At 39.3% G+C, this 15,116-nt stretch overlaps 1 protein-coding gene across 47 annotated transcripts in view; it reads right to left on the minus strand.

The window, feature by feature from the left end:
* The window catches only part of NRXN3 (neurexin 3), a 1,031,704-nt gene that overhangs the window by 27,013 nt on the left and 989,575 nt on the right, over positions 1-15,116 (minus strand). For 26 of the 47 annotated variants that reach the window (XR_007509160.1, XR_007509158.1, XM_049825575.1 and 23 more), the window contains one exon: positions 12,937-13,021. Coding sequence is in view for 43 of the 47 variants with exons in the window: in XM_049825575.1 (XP_049681532.1) it covers positions 12,937-13,021 (85 nt within the window). In the remaining 4 variants the exon portion in view is untranslated. The remainder of the gene's footprint in view (positions 1-12,936; positions 13,022-15,116) is intronic. The other 21 variants (XR_007509161.1, XR_007509159.1, XM_049825576.1 and 18 more) reach the window with 1 other exon arrangement.

A 15,116-nucleotide genomic window follows, 5' to 3' on the forward strand; every position in this document is an offset into this window, starting at 1 on the left:
ACACTCGCTCTTCAGCAGAAAACTGTGTAAATATCTTTGCAGAGGAGGTAAGATAGGGAACAAACTACCGCACTAGGTTTCACCGCTCTTCCCCATGGAGGAAGAATTACCACTAACAGCGAGCTAGACACACAAATGACTGCTTCCATCTTTAAACAATCCTGTTATTAGAATAGAGGTGCTCCAGGCACAACATTTGCAGTTTGTTTTACCAGCTGTTCCTAAAAATATTGCCTTAGTGAAGGAGACTTTTTTTCCTCTCTCTCCAAAATAATTTTTGTTTGCTTCCAAGGGAAAAGTGATAGATATGGAAAACAGCATATGTGGGAAAGATCACACAGCTTCAGGGACAGACTTTTACCATTGCTATTTAAAATATAATGAAAAGCTATGAATGAAACAACTGAAGATGCTGAAATACACTGGCAGAACTCCTTTGATAAAAGTAGTCAAAGGTTTTATTCTTCTAACACAATTGGTATAGAGCTAGTGACAGATGTTTCCTATGGAGAAAAGTATGGTTTAATGTTCTGGAGAACCTAACTGGGGGAGAAAGGAAGTTGAAAAAATGAAAAGGAGTAGTAAAAAGCTCCCAAGTTAGTTAAAGGTGAAGGTTACTAGTCATATATTCGGAAAAGAAAAAAAAGAGACAAGTGTAGTGAAATCCCCACACAATACTTATGACTACAAAAGTTGTTTACTTTGTTTCATAATAAGATGCTTTGTTAGAATGTGAACTTTTAATTTCTTTTAAGTTTTTTTTAAAGCATCAATTTCAAAATGGAAAGGCCTTTTAAGACAAAAGTTGAAATTTGCATTTTAGGAATCATAAAACATTTTCTTGTTTTGGATTTGACACAGTTCAGAGGAAACTGGATGGAGTCCCCACGATACTTTGCCAACACCAAATCTTCACTTTTTATCAAAAAAGAACTAGGGCACAAATATTTTCAACTACCTTCCAGTCTCTGTATTCCCTTTGGGCCTCTATGGCGTGTTTAAGCATGTGAAGTAAAGGGTTTCAGGCAAACCTGAAAACCTCTCGGTTATCTTATCAGAAAATAAAGCTCAAAAGTTATGCATCATTTCATGCTCAGAGGTCACTCACGTGGGGCATGTCGCAGTGCTTTTTCCAGGGGAAGGCTACCTGTCAACCACTGGAATAAGGGCAGATCTGGTAGTACGTCCAGTCTACTGTACAAAAAAGTACTTTTTTTTGTTCAGATACATACATACATACTCCCACCAAACTGCCAACTCCCTTGACTTTCTCTCAAGCCATCAAAACCCCCACAGCTCTCTGAGAGTCCCCAGTTCCCTGACAGAGATAAGTGATTCAGAACCTCACCAAAGGCACCTCCCTGCTGTGAGTTCAGATGTGTGCCAGAGGTCCTCTACTTCAGACTATGCCCAGACCTCAAACCCAAGAGTCACACTCACCTGCATTCACAGAACGCCTCCCCCAAAAAGCTGGGATGTACTAGCTGCTTTCCAAGTTACAAGAGCTGAAGACTTGAAGTAATAGAATTTAACAGAAGTATGAGAAAGAGGATAAGGCAAGATTCAGCCTATGTTCCACGTTTGCTTTCAAAGCTCCTAAACAAGGTTATTCTACTCCTCTACTTCAGTTTCCCCAAATGTTCCTTTTAGCCAGAACATAAACATGGCATTAACAGATGTATAAATATACACACATGTACACGCAGAGAGAGAGCACATGCGTGCAACATGCTTTGCAATATATTAATGATCTGTGTTTCAACAACAAAAAAATTAGCATACAGGAGAACCACAGATTCTAGGAGAAATACAGATCTCCAGGTACTCCATAGTAGACTTGTTGCTTCATGGAGAAAAGTCAGAAGAAGAAATTAAAATTGTATTTTGATAGACTAGAAAATACCCTGAACTAATTACAGGGCTATTTTTGCTCTTTTTGTCTGTCAAATATAAAATTTATGAAGCCCCCCAATATTTCAGTAGTGAAAATCAGTAGTGACTAAAACTAGTATCTCAATTCAATCATACTGGTTTTAGTACCGGGGAAAAAAAAGAATTATTGACATCCATTAAAAAAAAAAAAATTAAGCTCAAAATTGCTTTGCACTTCTGCTGTCCTGCAAAGACAGAAGAACTTTTTTTCTCCTTTTTGATGTCTCTGACATTTATTGTTCAGATACTGAGATGTAGTGAAACCAGTGAAGAGACAAAAATGTTGGAATTTTCTTGTTGCTCGAAAAGAAGCTACTTTTGAGATTTTGTATGGTTTTTTTGTAGAATAGTTGTAGTTCCTCTTGAATGCCAAAAGAGGAGCTGATGATCCTTATAACATCACCCCATAGGAACAAACAACTAGGTTTTGTCAGTCAGCAGAAGCAGAAAAATGAGTCCTTGAGTGTGGCTCTTTTGTGAGGTTTTAATAATGTATTCATCAGCACAATTAAAATGCAGAAGATTTCAAATCGAGTCAGTCTAATTATTTTTTTTGCTTCTACCCCTAGTTTCAAAACCGTTATGATCTTTGTCTCTTGCTCCTCACACAGTATATAAGGTGTAACACTTCATGTCACTCAGGAACTGGGATTCCCAGCTGCTTACAGTTGGGATAAAGCACTGATTTCTAGCTCTTGTGATTAATAAATTGGAACTGAAATAGTGAGGCAGAATGAAGTCAAAGTAATAACCCCTTTGACATAATTATAAGCTTTGGTATCTCATGATCTACTTCAGCTGAAAATGGAAGTAGAATAGGTTTTCCTGCTCTACCGAGGTATCATTCCAGGTCTTGTAGTTCATGTGAACATCAGTACCTTTGGGCTGCATGTACTTTTGGTACATAAGGCACCTTCAGGTCTAGGCATGATGCCGAAAAGAAATGTATAATAAAACCCTTCAGAAGCAAAAGTGTATCTCTGTCCCTAGTATCTGTAAATGCTCAACATGTTTTCTCTCCAACAGACACATCTTTTAGAAATCAGATATTTTTTCTTTTTTAAACCTAACTAATCAGTTGCTATAGACATTTGAGGGTCTAATATACATACATTTGCTTTTGATGCAAAATCTGTTCATGAGTCATGTGCTAACTCTTCTCTTCCACCGAATGTGTCATTGGTTATTTTTTCTTTCTTTCCCATATATTTTATGAAGCTGAAAATCAAAGCTAACAGGGACAAAAAGCAAGTCCCAGCAGGTTGAAAATATCATATCTTAGTATTTTAGACATGTGTCAGCTTGATAACATAGGCACAGCACTAGAGGGATTGCCAGAATGTGACAGTGCACATGGCTTTGAGTTTAGAGAACATGCTTTAAAAAAAGACTGGAAGGCAGCAAGGGCAAGGTAGCCAGACTGTGGGTCTGATCCTGATCTCCTCCTGATCTTAAATGTAAAACCAGAGAAACTTACACCAGCTAACTCGGGCTGGAGAAACTGTGAAATTTTTGAAGCAAAATTCTGATCAGGATGCAAGTTCAAGTGATGGAAGTGCTGATATAAAAGATCTGTATATTGCAGTCCACTCATGGAAATGATTTATGTAGCCTGCGCACGGTTCATCCCATTGCATATGTTAACTGTAGAGGAAAAAGTGATATTTAATGAAAATGATGCCATACCAGTATTCTTTCCCTGACATGAAAGTATTTGGCTTTTGTATCCTTCACTTGCTTCTCTCTGCATTAACAGATTAGGAGTTGTATCTACTTCGTAAAAATATGCAATAACGTTACTTGTCACAGCAAGTGAAGATAACACTTAGTCTTAAAACCTTAACAATAACATAGTTTGCTTGTACATTTTTGGTAGTTAGCAGTGCAGTAACATTTTGGTGCATTGCACAGCAATTTGCACCTGAATATCAAAATCCATTAAAATATTAACTAAATCTCCTCCTTTCCCTTCATCTCCATCTCATTAGGCTAAGAAGTATTTCATTTACGTGGCCTTACAGGTAAGCAAATGAGCAATATAGATGCACAGTCACAGAAGGAATCAACAGCAGAGCTGGGAGCGGCACACCGGAGTTCAGGCTTTTTATCCTTGGCTTTAACAACTCAACCCTTAGCTCTCTCCCTTGCTCAGTGACAAGCGTCACGAGAGCTGAAGCCAGCAGCCTGCCCTGAGACAGAAAACAAAAGTATGAACTAACTATTTCAAGTGCCAGAAATCCATATATACACTTAGTGGGATAAAACAGAGCACAATAGGACCTTCCAAGGCATCTCCTGTGCTTGAGCGAGCCTCTTGCTCCCTGCAGTGGGAGGGCTAGTTGCAGGCATGACAGAGGCTACATGAGACGAACAAAAGCAACCAGTCAGCAGGACACAGCAGCTTTAACACAGCCTGGAGGTTACTGTCCTGGTGTCTGGACACTTGATTTACTCATTGAAATACTCCAATACGAAGGTTACCCTGAACTTCATGATGCAGGGGGCTAAAACTCTGATTGTTCTGCTCCAATAACCTGCGACTCGAGCTAAAAAATTTGTTTCTTTTGCCGTTATCCTCATAACAGGACTGTTCTGGTCTATCTGACAGAGGGCAGCATTACGCAAAACTATGAGCTTGTTGATTATAATAATATAATTTTATAAGCAGTTGCTTTATTTAAGCAATTGCCATGAAAAAGCTTTAGATTCGGTAGGAATTAATAGTTGTGCAAAACACATAGACATCTAAAATCTAAACCATGCAAACTTTAAATATTGATTCATTTTTGCTATAATTAGTAGCACTCAGTAATGTTTCTCAGATGATATATGAATTAAGAAAACTGAACTGAGCATAAGATCATTGGTTCTTATTGGTGAAAGAAAAGCTATCTTCTTTTTATCCCTCTGCAAGTACAGGAAACACATCTTGGGTAAGTTAAATTAAAAAATTAAATTAAATAATTCCATGTTGGAGACCTGAACATATCCCATCACTTCCCTCTTCTGGTACCTCTTAGCTTAAACAGGTAAGCCTTATATCATGCTCTTGTGAGAAAAGTTTACAGATTTCATCATCTCATCTTCCCTGCAGAACAAACTAATTTCTGCAAAACAACTGGGATTTTAGCTAGGCTAAAGGTATGTTTAACATGCTTTTTGTGATGTTGCGAACATTATCTGCAAGAAAACTAGCTGCCTCTTCCTCCACTAACTTGAGCTGATCCACTGATGCCAGCTGATCTATCCTAATGCAGTGAGGCCTTCTGTGCCACTAACATGGCTAGTACATTCACCGGGAACAGAATCAAGAATAGCAGGAAATGCACCACTGTACAAGGATGTTCTTTCTAAACAGTGTTTCAAGTCTAAGCAGACACCTGAAAACTCAGCTTGTTTTCTTCTGCCTTATGCATTATTGCACATTTATGATGAATATGGCAGAAGACACTCCAGATGAATTTCCAGAATTGTGTTCAAGTTACACAAGTAAACATCAGCAAGACAGTTTTTACCAGTATCAGTAGAGGCAGACATCACACAGTGACAAACAGAAGGCTGACCCCATAGAGTGAAGATGCACTACTCTTAGAAACCTTAAGTACGTCCTACATTTTTGTTTTGTAACTACAAACGAACTATGCACAGTGGATTTCAGAAATACATTCACATAGATATCATTTCAGTTAGCACGTGCACAGTGATACCCCTTTCCCAAGACTGCCTTTTGTAAAAAGGCCTAGGTACTTTCCTTTTAACATACAGCCTGCAACCTGTGTAGCGTTTTCTGGCGCCTAAAGCACAGATAACAGGAGTTCTTACTCTAAGACGTCAGCATGCACATACAAATCCCCTAAAAAGCTGTATAAGAAGGCACTTTAGCATTATGCCAGTAAACCATTTCTAAGAGTGAAATGATAAGAGCTTGAAAACTTTCCAGCTGCAAACTTTGTCTTTCTTAAGAAGCTGTGTGGACATTTTGCAACTTCCAGCCCGAAACCTCGGGGTGACAGAACATCATTCAAAGCTTGGTGCCCTTTTGTGGACCCCCCTCGGGCAGGTGGGGAGGGGAGGAGAGGAAGGGAAGGGAACGAGAAGAGGGACGACAGAGCAGTGGGGAGCTGAACACCAGCTTACGAACAGAGAACAGAATCACATAACAACACTGAACCAATGGACTCCAAGACACAGTGACAAGACAGATGGACACAGACAAGACGTAAGATCGCTACTGAGAAATAAAAAAAGAGCAAAAAACCCCATAAAATAAAGTAGATATATAACGCTGAGGCTGCGAGAAGCAGCCAACGGTACTGCCATAACTCTTCCAAAAAGAAGGAATTATAATACAACTAAAAATTAAAATTGAAACGATATGCCCCCAAATCATACACTACGGACTTGCTTGGTTAGCCTGAATGCGTAGCTCTGATGAAACACAAGATGGCGTCATCACAGCCCATGCACCGATTAATGAAGGCCATGGTTAGTTAAATCAGCTAAACTACAGCATGCCATAAAAATGATCTTGCACTGACCCAGAAATAAAAGATACGACAGATACTCTGCATTGCAATAAAATTCTTTTTATGCCATCTGCGGTTTGTAGGGCTTTCTTTGTTGGAAGAATTTTTCCTGGGAGAACGCAGGGGTAAAGGGGAGTCTTTTTTTCCTTCTGGGTGGTTTTTCCTCTGAACTCAATTAAAAAAAAAAGGGAAAAGGGAAAAGACAGGATAGAGACTTTGCAGAAGTTTAAAAAAAGGTTGGGAGAAGAGAAAATAAAAAGAAAGGAGGGGTAAGAATCTTCATTCTTTTGCACACAACTTTCTTGGGATGTCTGAAAATGTGGATTTCTTAAGGATGGCAAGAAAAGATTTTGTTGCCTTTATTGGTTTGCAGATCTATATCTCCTTCTTGAGATGATTAAACCATTATTTTGTTGGAAGAACTCCAAAAATATAAATTGAAAAGTACAGCAATGATTTTAAAAATTATAAAGTAGCGGTATGGCACCAGTACGAGCCAAAAAAAAGGGAAAGAAATATAAAAGAAACTAAAATATCAATCACCAAAAATTCATGCGGCACAAGATGAGGTGAAACGACAGAAAATGTTCTTCAAATATATACAATGTATATATCTATCTATATATACACGGAGTATGTGTGTATATATTGATGGATATACCTGTATAATTTTTTTATTCTCCCTGCCCCACCCTACCCCAAGACTAATTGGTAGATGAAACTATCAATTAAAAGTAAACAAATCAATGAAAGGAAGAAAGAAAAAACTCTAACAAAAAATAAATTAACGTGCTTCATTCACCAATTAATAACAATATCATGCATCTGGCCACGCCAGCGGATGCCAGGGTTAGATGAAGGCATGAATTTCTGTGTAAACATGTGATTGGATGATAGGGGCTACTGCTGATATTGGTCATTTATTACTTTAGCTTATACACATATAAATATATATGCACACTGTATATATATGCATATATAGATAAAATATCCTCATGGGTGGGGCCTTTGGAGCTTACAAAGGAAAAAAGATCAATATGCTGAAAACAAAACTCAGTATAAATTCCTAATATAAAAAAAGAAAACAAAAATTCCTGTAAGTCATCTGCATGATTGATTAGTAAAACTTGTTCATTTGGTTTTGTTTTGGCCATAAGACTGTAGCTAGGAAATTCCATCAAACAAGTGATGCTATTACACTCTGGGAAGTGCTGCGGATCAATCCCCTTCCTTTGGGTCCATATGGTATTCAGCCTGCAAGATGGGAAGCCTAATTCTTTGTGTATACTGAGGCATGTGTCCAACTTTAAAAGCTATTTCTTGTTCACAGCATGAGAAACGGAGCAGAACTCCTGCTTGACAGAGGGAGAGACTGGAGGTAACTGGGCACTAGATTTGTGGGGATGTTTCTCTGAGGAGAGCAATGAAAATTCCCTGGGTGCTTCAAGAAGGTTGATGCAGTTTATGAAGGACAAGAGCCAAATCAGCATTTCTCTTGGTTTCTTCAGTCTTGGAAACTTCAGTGAAGTTTCTTCACTTCCAGCATACTGCTTTTTGTACTGTGTTGGCTGCTTCTAGACTCTTGGAAGAGATTCTGCTTGTTTTCTGCAAATAAATGTCTGACCTGGGCAGCCTGCAGGTACCCGGTTCTGCAGCTTACATGGGTGGAAGCTTGATTGTCCTAGCCCCTAAATCAGGAGCCTGAAGTGGATGAGTACAGGCCAGTAAATTATAGATACAGGCACCATACCTGTAGGATACGTGTCTTCTGTGTATGGGTATATGCTACAAGATACTGTGCAACTTTCAGTGCAAAGAACTGTAGATTTTGGTATCTCTATTGCTGCCTTTAGTCGCTCATGGGAAAGGTTTACCAGTCTGATTAGACAACGCCAAAACTATGACATATGACGCCTTTTGGGAAACAGAATAAATTTCTCTGGAAAAAAATCACCTAGGAAATTGTTGGGCTGATAGGAAGGGAAAGCTGGCAACTGCACCAGGGAAGAAACATGGGCTGTGTCAAGCCAGGAAGCTAGGATTAAGCCCTACAGACCATTGCGAGAGGTTGCATTATGGTCTTCAGGCTAACTGGTGAGCATTTGGGCCTTACTGTTTTGAGTAGTGCAATGAGCAGCTTGGGCTAAGATCCCAACCAGCTGCCCAGCCACCAGCATCCAGCCTGCCTGATGCCAGAGCACTGCACTAACGGACATACTTAAACGGGAACAAGGGAAGTGGTATGAGGAGACACCAGCAGCTCTTGTCAGGAAAGCTTAACTATAATCCTCAAGGCTTTGAAGTCAATAAGATCAGATTGTAGGAGTGCTCCTCATTTGACTGGAAAGAGATATATGCTTTCTTTTTTCATGCTGGCACAGTGCTTCCTAGTTAGGTGAAAGATATTTCCCTTACAAATCTTTCATTCTCTGAGAGTGGCTGAGCGACCAAAACAACACCACAGAGCTGCGTTCAAAAGCACAGAGTCAGAACCCTGGCTTCAGCTTTGAGGAACTTGAATATTTGAGCCTCAGATCTCCCTGCAACAGGCCAGAATAGAGTCCTGTACTTATGCCAGAGAAAAGCATCATGTTTCTGGCACAGAAACCAGAAGGTTTTTGAACATGTACTGGGACAAGCGACATTTCCATAGACATAAGAGAGGGACTGCTTTTGACTAAGTAAATGTTTCTTCAGGGTAGATGAACAGTCTTATGCCCTCTGTATCATTTACAGTAAGCCATTCTGGGAGATCTAGAGATCTAAGGGTATCTGGGCTTGTCTGCTATAAGACAAATAGCAAGTATTTTTTATCCCTGAACCTGCAATGGCTTCATTTTCATTATGTAAAATAGAAATAGGTTTTGGATTCCCAGCTGTCATTGCCACAACTTGTTAGAATAATTTCTTAAGCATACATATGTGTCTACAGGGGATGCCTGTAGGCTATCTGAGTCAGGACAGGTCCTGTAACAGCTCCTGGTTTCTAAACCAAGGGGATCTACAGAAATCCCAACAGAAATCACTTTTGGAGGAGGGGCACAGAGTGGTAGCCAGACTGCTGCAGTGAGTGTGTCAAGCTAGCCAGGAAAATCCTGAGGGGAGCGGAGTGAGGAAATTGCCCCTACACCATCTTCTTTTAAAGAGAAGCAGGTGTCCAGATGCAGATCATATGCTTACTGAGATTCAGGTCTTGGATTCAACAGGCATTCAGAGTTAAGTGGCAATAAGACCCTGCAAATGGTTCTCATGCGATATTTAGCCTCAAAGAGGACATGATTTTCTCTCTTTTGAACTATCTTTGAGTCCACCAAAACCAAAGTCTTCAAAAGGACTCTGCAGGGTACTGCCTCTGATCCAGGAGCAAGACCAAAGTAATATATTTAGATCCTGGGATTTGATTCTGACCCATATGAAAGCTGAAAGCTTTTGATCTGCCAGGCAACACTCCCTGCTGCCCTTGTCTTGGTTATTGCACAGCAGGTTCATAGAGATGTATATCGTATCTCACAGCTGCAGCAGTGAGTTCAGTAACCTTTGCATTACTGGACCATGGCACCGAGGGTGATGGAAGGCCAAGTCCTGGCATTTGGCAGAAACTCAAGAGCTTTAAAAGCTACACATTATCAGAGCAACAAAAATTGGAGCCTATGCTGGGTTAGGTCATTTAATTTTCAATTTGCTGCAAAAGGGATCAGGCAAGCCAGAAGGCAGTGTAAAATACACTGACCTGTCAACAGAACAGGATGAAGCAACTTCAAATGGGCCCAGTTTAAAAAAAAAATAATTAAATTTAAAAAATCCAAACCCCCACACTAGAAAATACAAGAAAGATAATCAGGATCTTTTCTTTCCTCGATGTACATATTTAACTACCAGATCTTGGTGTGGCCAGAATCCTGGCTGGTGAAGTGTAAAGGCAAACTATACCTGCTCAGCCAAGACAGCACCACTGGATTTTGATAAGCTGGCTCAGATTGCTTTAGTATTCCAGAGTGGAATGACCGCATGAGTGCCTTGATACTGGCATACCATTCTACCTTCCCTGGATGCACTGGGAATGGAGACAATTAAGATAGACAAAGAAACCTAAATGATGAGCACCACAAACATGTTACTCTTCTTTCTTCTTATGATGGAATGAGCTAAGTTTATGCTTTTAGAGGCAAAAAGGACCTGCATATCCCTTCTCCTTCTGGTGATTTTGTACATCAGTGCCTCTGAGAGGAAGAAACCTCAAAATCTGGAATTGTAAATTTCATCAGCAAGGACCACCTGGGAGACTTTTTTTTACATATAATTGGACTAACTTTTATTCTCAATTGTACAGTAATTCCTAAGAAAAGATTCAGATTTTAGTGGCTCATACGGACCACCATCCTATGGAGGAGTAGGGTACAATAAAAGATACTGGATGGAATTTTCAAGAATGTCTAGTAGTTCAGGAGAGTACCTTCAGCAAATTATATTATTTTACACAGCAGATATTCAAATGTCTGTAGGCATTTATAGCTGCCAACTGTAATGCTTAGCAGGATTTTCAAAGGCAAGTAATTTTTACAAATTCAGTTTGTACCTGTTTGTAGCATTAGATTTCTAACTGTGTCAGGAAAGACTCATTTTTAGTGTGGAAAAGTTGCTCTAAAGCATTCTGAATTTTCATGCTAAACATCCTGGTTTACCAAATTCCTCATCAAACTTTGATTTTTCCACTTGCAGTAAACATCGCTTATTACAACTTCTAGCCATTGAAGTAATTGTGATTTCTGCATTGAAACTTAAACAACAATAATGTACAAGAGGAGGAGTCTGATAAAGATCTTGTTTCCTCCTTTAATTGAAACACTTGACAATCAGAATTTTAAAAAAAAAAAGGTCTTGAAATATTAGTGAAGCTATAATGAAATGATTCCTATCCATTCACTTGCATATCAGCTGTGGTACATTAGTCCTTTTAGCATGGTCCTATTAATCTCATGCCTCACTTTCATGATAATCACTGTGCTGGCATTTCATTGCTACCTTTATTTAAAAATTTCAGTACCCACACTGTTTATGCTTCACAATCTAGTATTATTTGGACTGCTTTTCTGCCAGATGGGGGAGTTGAAAAACTCATAGACATTTGTGAAAAAAGAGATGGGAGTAGGCTGAACTATCTGTTAGCATCAGCCATTGTGCCACTGCCTTCCCTGTCATGACAGGCAAGTCAAGAGTATGGGTGGAAGTTCCCAGCTACAAGGCAATGGCAATCTCGGGTTACTGCAGGACCAAGTTCTACCAAAAAATGCAGGTACAGCATGACAAATTGAAAAGAAATATGAAAGCACTAGTCTTGGGTGAATTTTATTATTATTGTATTACTAAAATAGCTTCAGGAAACTAGAATCAGAACACTTAAATGCTTTCTTGGGATTTTTTAAAGAAAAAAACCCAAACTTCTCAAATAAAACAAAGCAGAAACAAACAAAACAAAGCAAAAAAACCACCAACCCAAACCCAAGAACCCTAAACTATTTATATGTTTCACTTTTAAGGACAAAAAAATCTAACCAGACTCCTCCTTTTTCATTTTAATGTACACAGAAATTCGATGATGTCTGTTCTCTATTATAGAAATGCTTAACTCATGGCAAGCCTCAAAAAAGAAGACTTGAAAAAGCCTGTAAGAAATAAAATAGACTGCAGTTGCCTGCTGGATATCACATCATATATCTCACCAGAAAGAAAAGCCATCAATTTATCAAAATGTATCTGAAAGGGAGAAGTTGAGTCAGTTCCACATGGCCAGTCCTTCCTGACTCTTTAATGGATACATTTTGAAGCATCACTGCAGATAACAGGGCAAGAATTACTACTAATTTTGTTATGTTCAAACTATGTTTTGGTGCTTCCCAATTTCTTTGGGCTCACAGGAAACAAAATTAGTATAAATATATTACCATGTTAACTGTATTCAAAATCCCATGGACAAATGTATCCTTTTACAGTCCATCTTCGGAGCAATTAACAAAGATTAAACAATGCTAATAACCCATTATTGCTTCACTTTTGTGTCTCTTCTGTTTTTCACACATTCACCCTCCCCACTTCATAAATCTTTATTATTTGTCACATGCCACATTGATATTTTTGCTTTCCCACTGTGTCAGTGAAGTAACTGCTACAAACATGTGAACTATTAATTAGCTGGGATCACTTCCAGGAAGTTTGGCTTTCCATGCAAACAACTTTCTATGAACCAAATAGTGACTACGTATCTGTGTTTTGTTGTTGCCAAGTCCATGGGATCTGATGCTTGGATGTATATTTTTTATTTTATATAGAGTGTATATATACATAAGTGTATATATATACACACATATACACACACATATATACATATATAATTATATATGTATACATTCACACACATATAAATATATGTATGCATTGTTTTTTGCAAATGAAATCAGAAAGCAAGCAAAACAAGACTGACCTGACTTACCTGTACTGGGCTCACAGTCAATGAAATCTTCATCATCACTGGAACATTCAGCTGATGAAACGATGTCATCTGTTGTCTGGCATGTGAAGGAAAGGAATGAAGGAAAAAGAACAGAAGAAAAAAAATATAAGATACTTGCAAGTCAAGAGGCTTCCTAGAAAAAAATATGTTTCAGAATTGCAACTTTTGAAATATTTAACTTGTACCAAGCATTCCAGATATGCTTGTGTAAATGTGCCCTCCATGGAGCCAGAGTCTCCTGTTGGAGGAACAGTGCTTATCCTGTGCTGTTGAATATTTCAGGTGTGCACAGGTGCAGTGTGCCTGCCGGGATGTTTAGGCTAGCAAGCGGATCGCACTGTGATGTTGAACACAGTCAGTACAGCGGGCTATGACACCTGCTTGGCTGGCAAACTGTCCTCTGACAGCCAAAGTAGATGTGTCCGGTTGGAACGTGCTGGGCTCCTCAATAAATACCAATACCCTGTAGGGCCAGCCAGAAGGCACTTACCAAGAGACTTACCATATGAGGCATGTTCAGGCTGAACATGCTTTTTGCAAAGAAAAATGTAGAAGATAGATAATATGCATCACCCAGGCAGCGAGAAGCACACTCACTGAGGCAGAGGTAATTCCTGCTCTGCTAATGCACCTCTTGGGCTGGGAATCCTTTGTATTTACCCAGATAGTAAATATCTATGCAACCCATTTGTTGCACAATGAAGAACTGCTGCATGTGTCAGGTATGCCCAACATGCAACCTCATCCACTTGCTTGCCAAGTGAACAGGGATGTGGCTGTGACAGGGCTGACAGGCTGGAAAGTCTGGGTCTGAAAGGTTTAAACCAAACTGTGAATGTTCACAGCCCTTACAGGTTTTAGCACATTCCTTTGCAATTCCAGCTGGTGATATTTTCTTTCTTTATTTCTTTTTTTTTTTTTTGCTCTGCTGGTCGAATTAATGAGCAGCCTGTACTGCAGCATGTTAGAGAGAAGTGTAGTGGCATCTCTTCCTAGCAGCATCTCCTGCCCGTAATTGCTGCAATTAGTTGAATTAGTAATGCAGACCATTAGGGAGAGTCTGTGGCAGCCTCTGGACACAGGTTGTAACGTTCCTGCATGCAGTACATAATTACCCTAGCTCAGCAGCATCAGCTCAGACCATGGCTTCTGCTGAAATTGTCTCCCCTACAACATTTCCTTGCAGAGAGCTGCCTATTCTGCTGAGCTGTAGGATCAGTGGGATGACTCCTGAAACAAAACAACTAAAATGTTCCTCACCAGGTAGGAAGCATTGCTGAAATCTCAGCTCCTCAGGAGCAGGGCAGCTGTACTTCAGTACACTGTACTTTAGTACTCCAGGTGAATATTCCTGGGAATCTCACATCATGAGAAGCCTTCCAAATCCTTATTCCTGAAAAAGACTCTCCAGCTTTAAATAAGGTCTCCTTTACATTCCTATGTCTGCTATGGCTGTCTCCAACATGCTCCCTCTTCCATTTGCATAAGTGTTCTGAGGTCTCAGCTTTTTCTTTAGCCTCCTGTGGTCCTAACACTATTAAGTCCCTTTGTCCCCTGCCAGAATTTCCTTGCTCTCTGTTTGTATTCGAGCTAAGGAAAAAACCAGAACCAAGCAGTCAGTCAGAAAGATCAGACTGAACACAACGTTCCTTCACTCTTGATTTCAGTGGCTTAGAGTGAGCCAAGTAGGATTGGTTGGTTGTAAATAAAAGTTATAAAAATAGAGTATATGTAAAAAACAGCCATGAAGCAAGGGAATCCTTAGCGTACGTGTTACTCGGTCTTACCCAGCATTGCCATTTGGCAACGTTTTGTAAGATGCAATCTTGCCATAGTCTCATGCTTAAATACTTTTATTAAATACTTTCACAATCTTGCCTCAGTGAGAAGGCAAGATTAAAAGGAACTGGATGTAACATGTACAAAGCAATTTCCTGCCTTACCCACTAAGGTCATATTTAGCATCTTCTTTCAGTCATAGAAAGTGGAAGAACACTGTTGAAATCCTGGTGACTTCTCTCTTAAAACAAGCTGGCTTTAAAAGTTTGTCTGTTCAGTGAGAGGTCAAGAAAGGAGGAATGCACAAAATATAAATTTATTTTCTACAATTCTTCTGGTTCTATCACATATATTTTATAAAGGATTATTTA

Source organism: Accipiter gentilis, chromosome 22, assembly GCF_929443795.1.
Source record: "Accipiter gentilis chromosome 22, bAccGen1.1, whole genome shotgun sequence".
NCBI lineage: Eukaryota > Metazoa > Chordata > Aves > Accipitriformes > Accipitridae > Astur > Astur gentilis.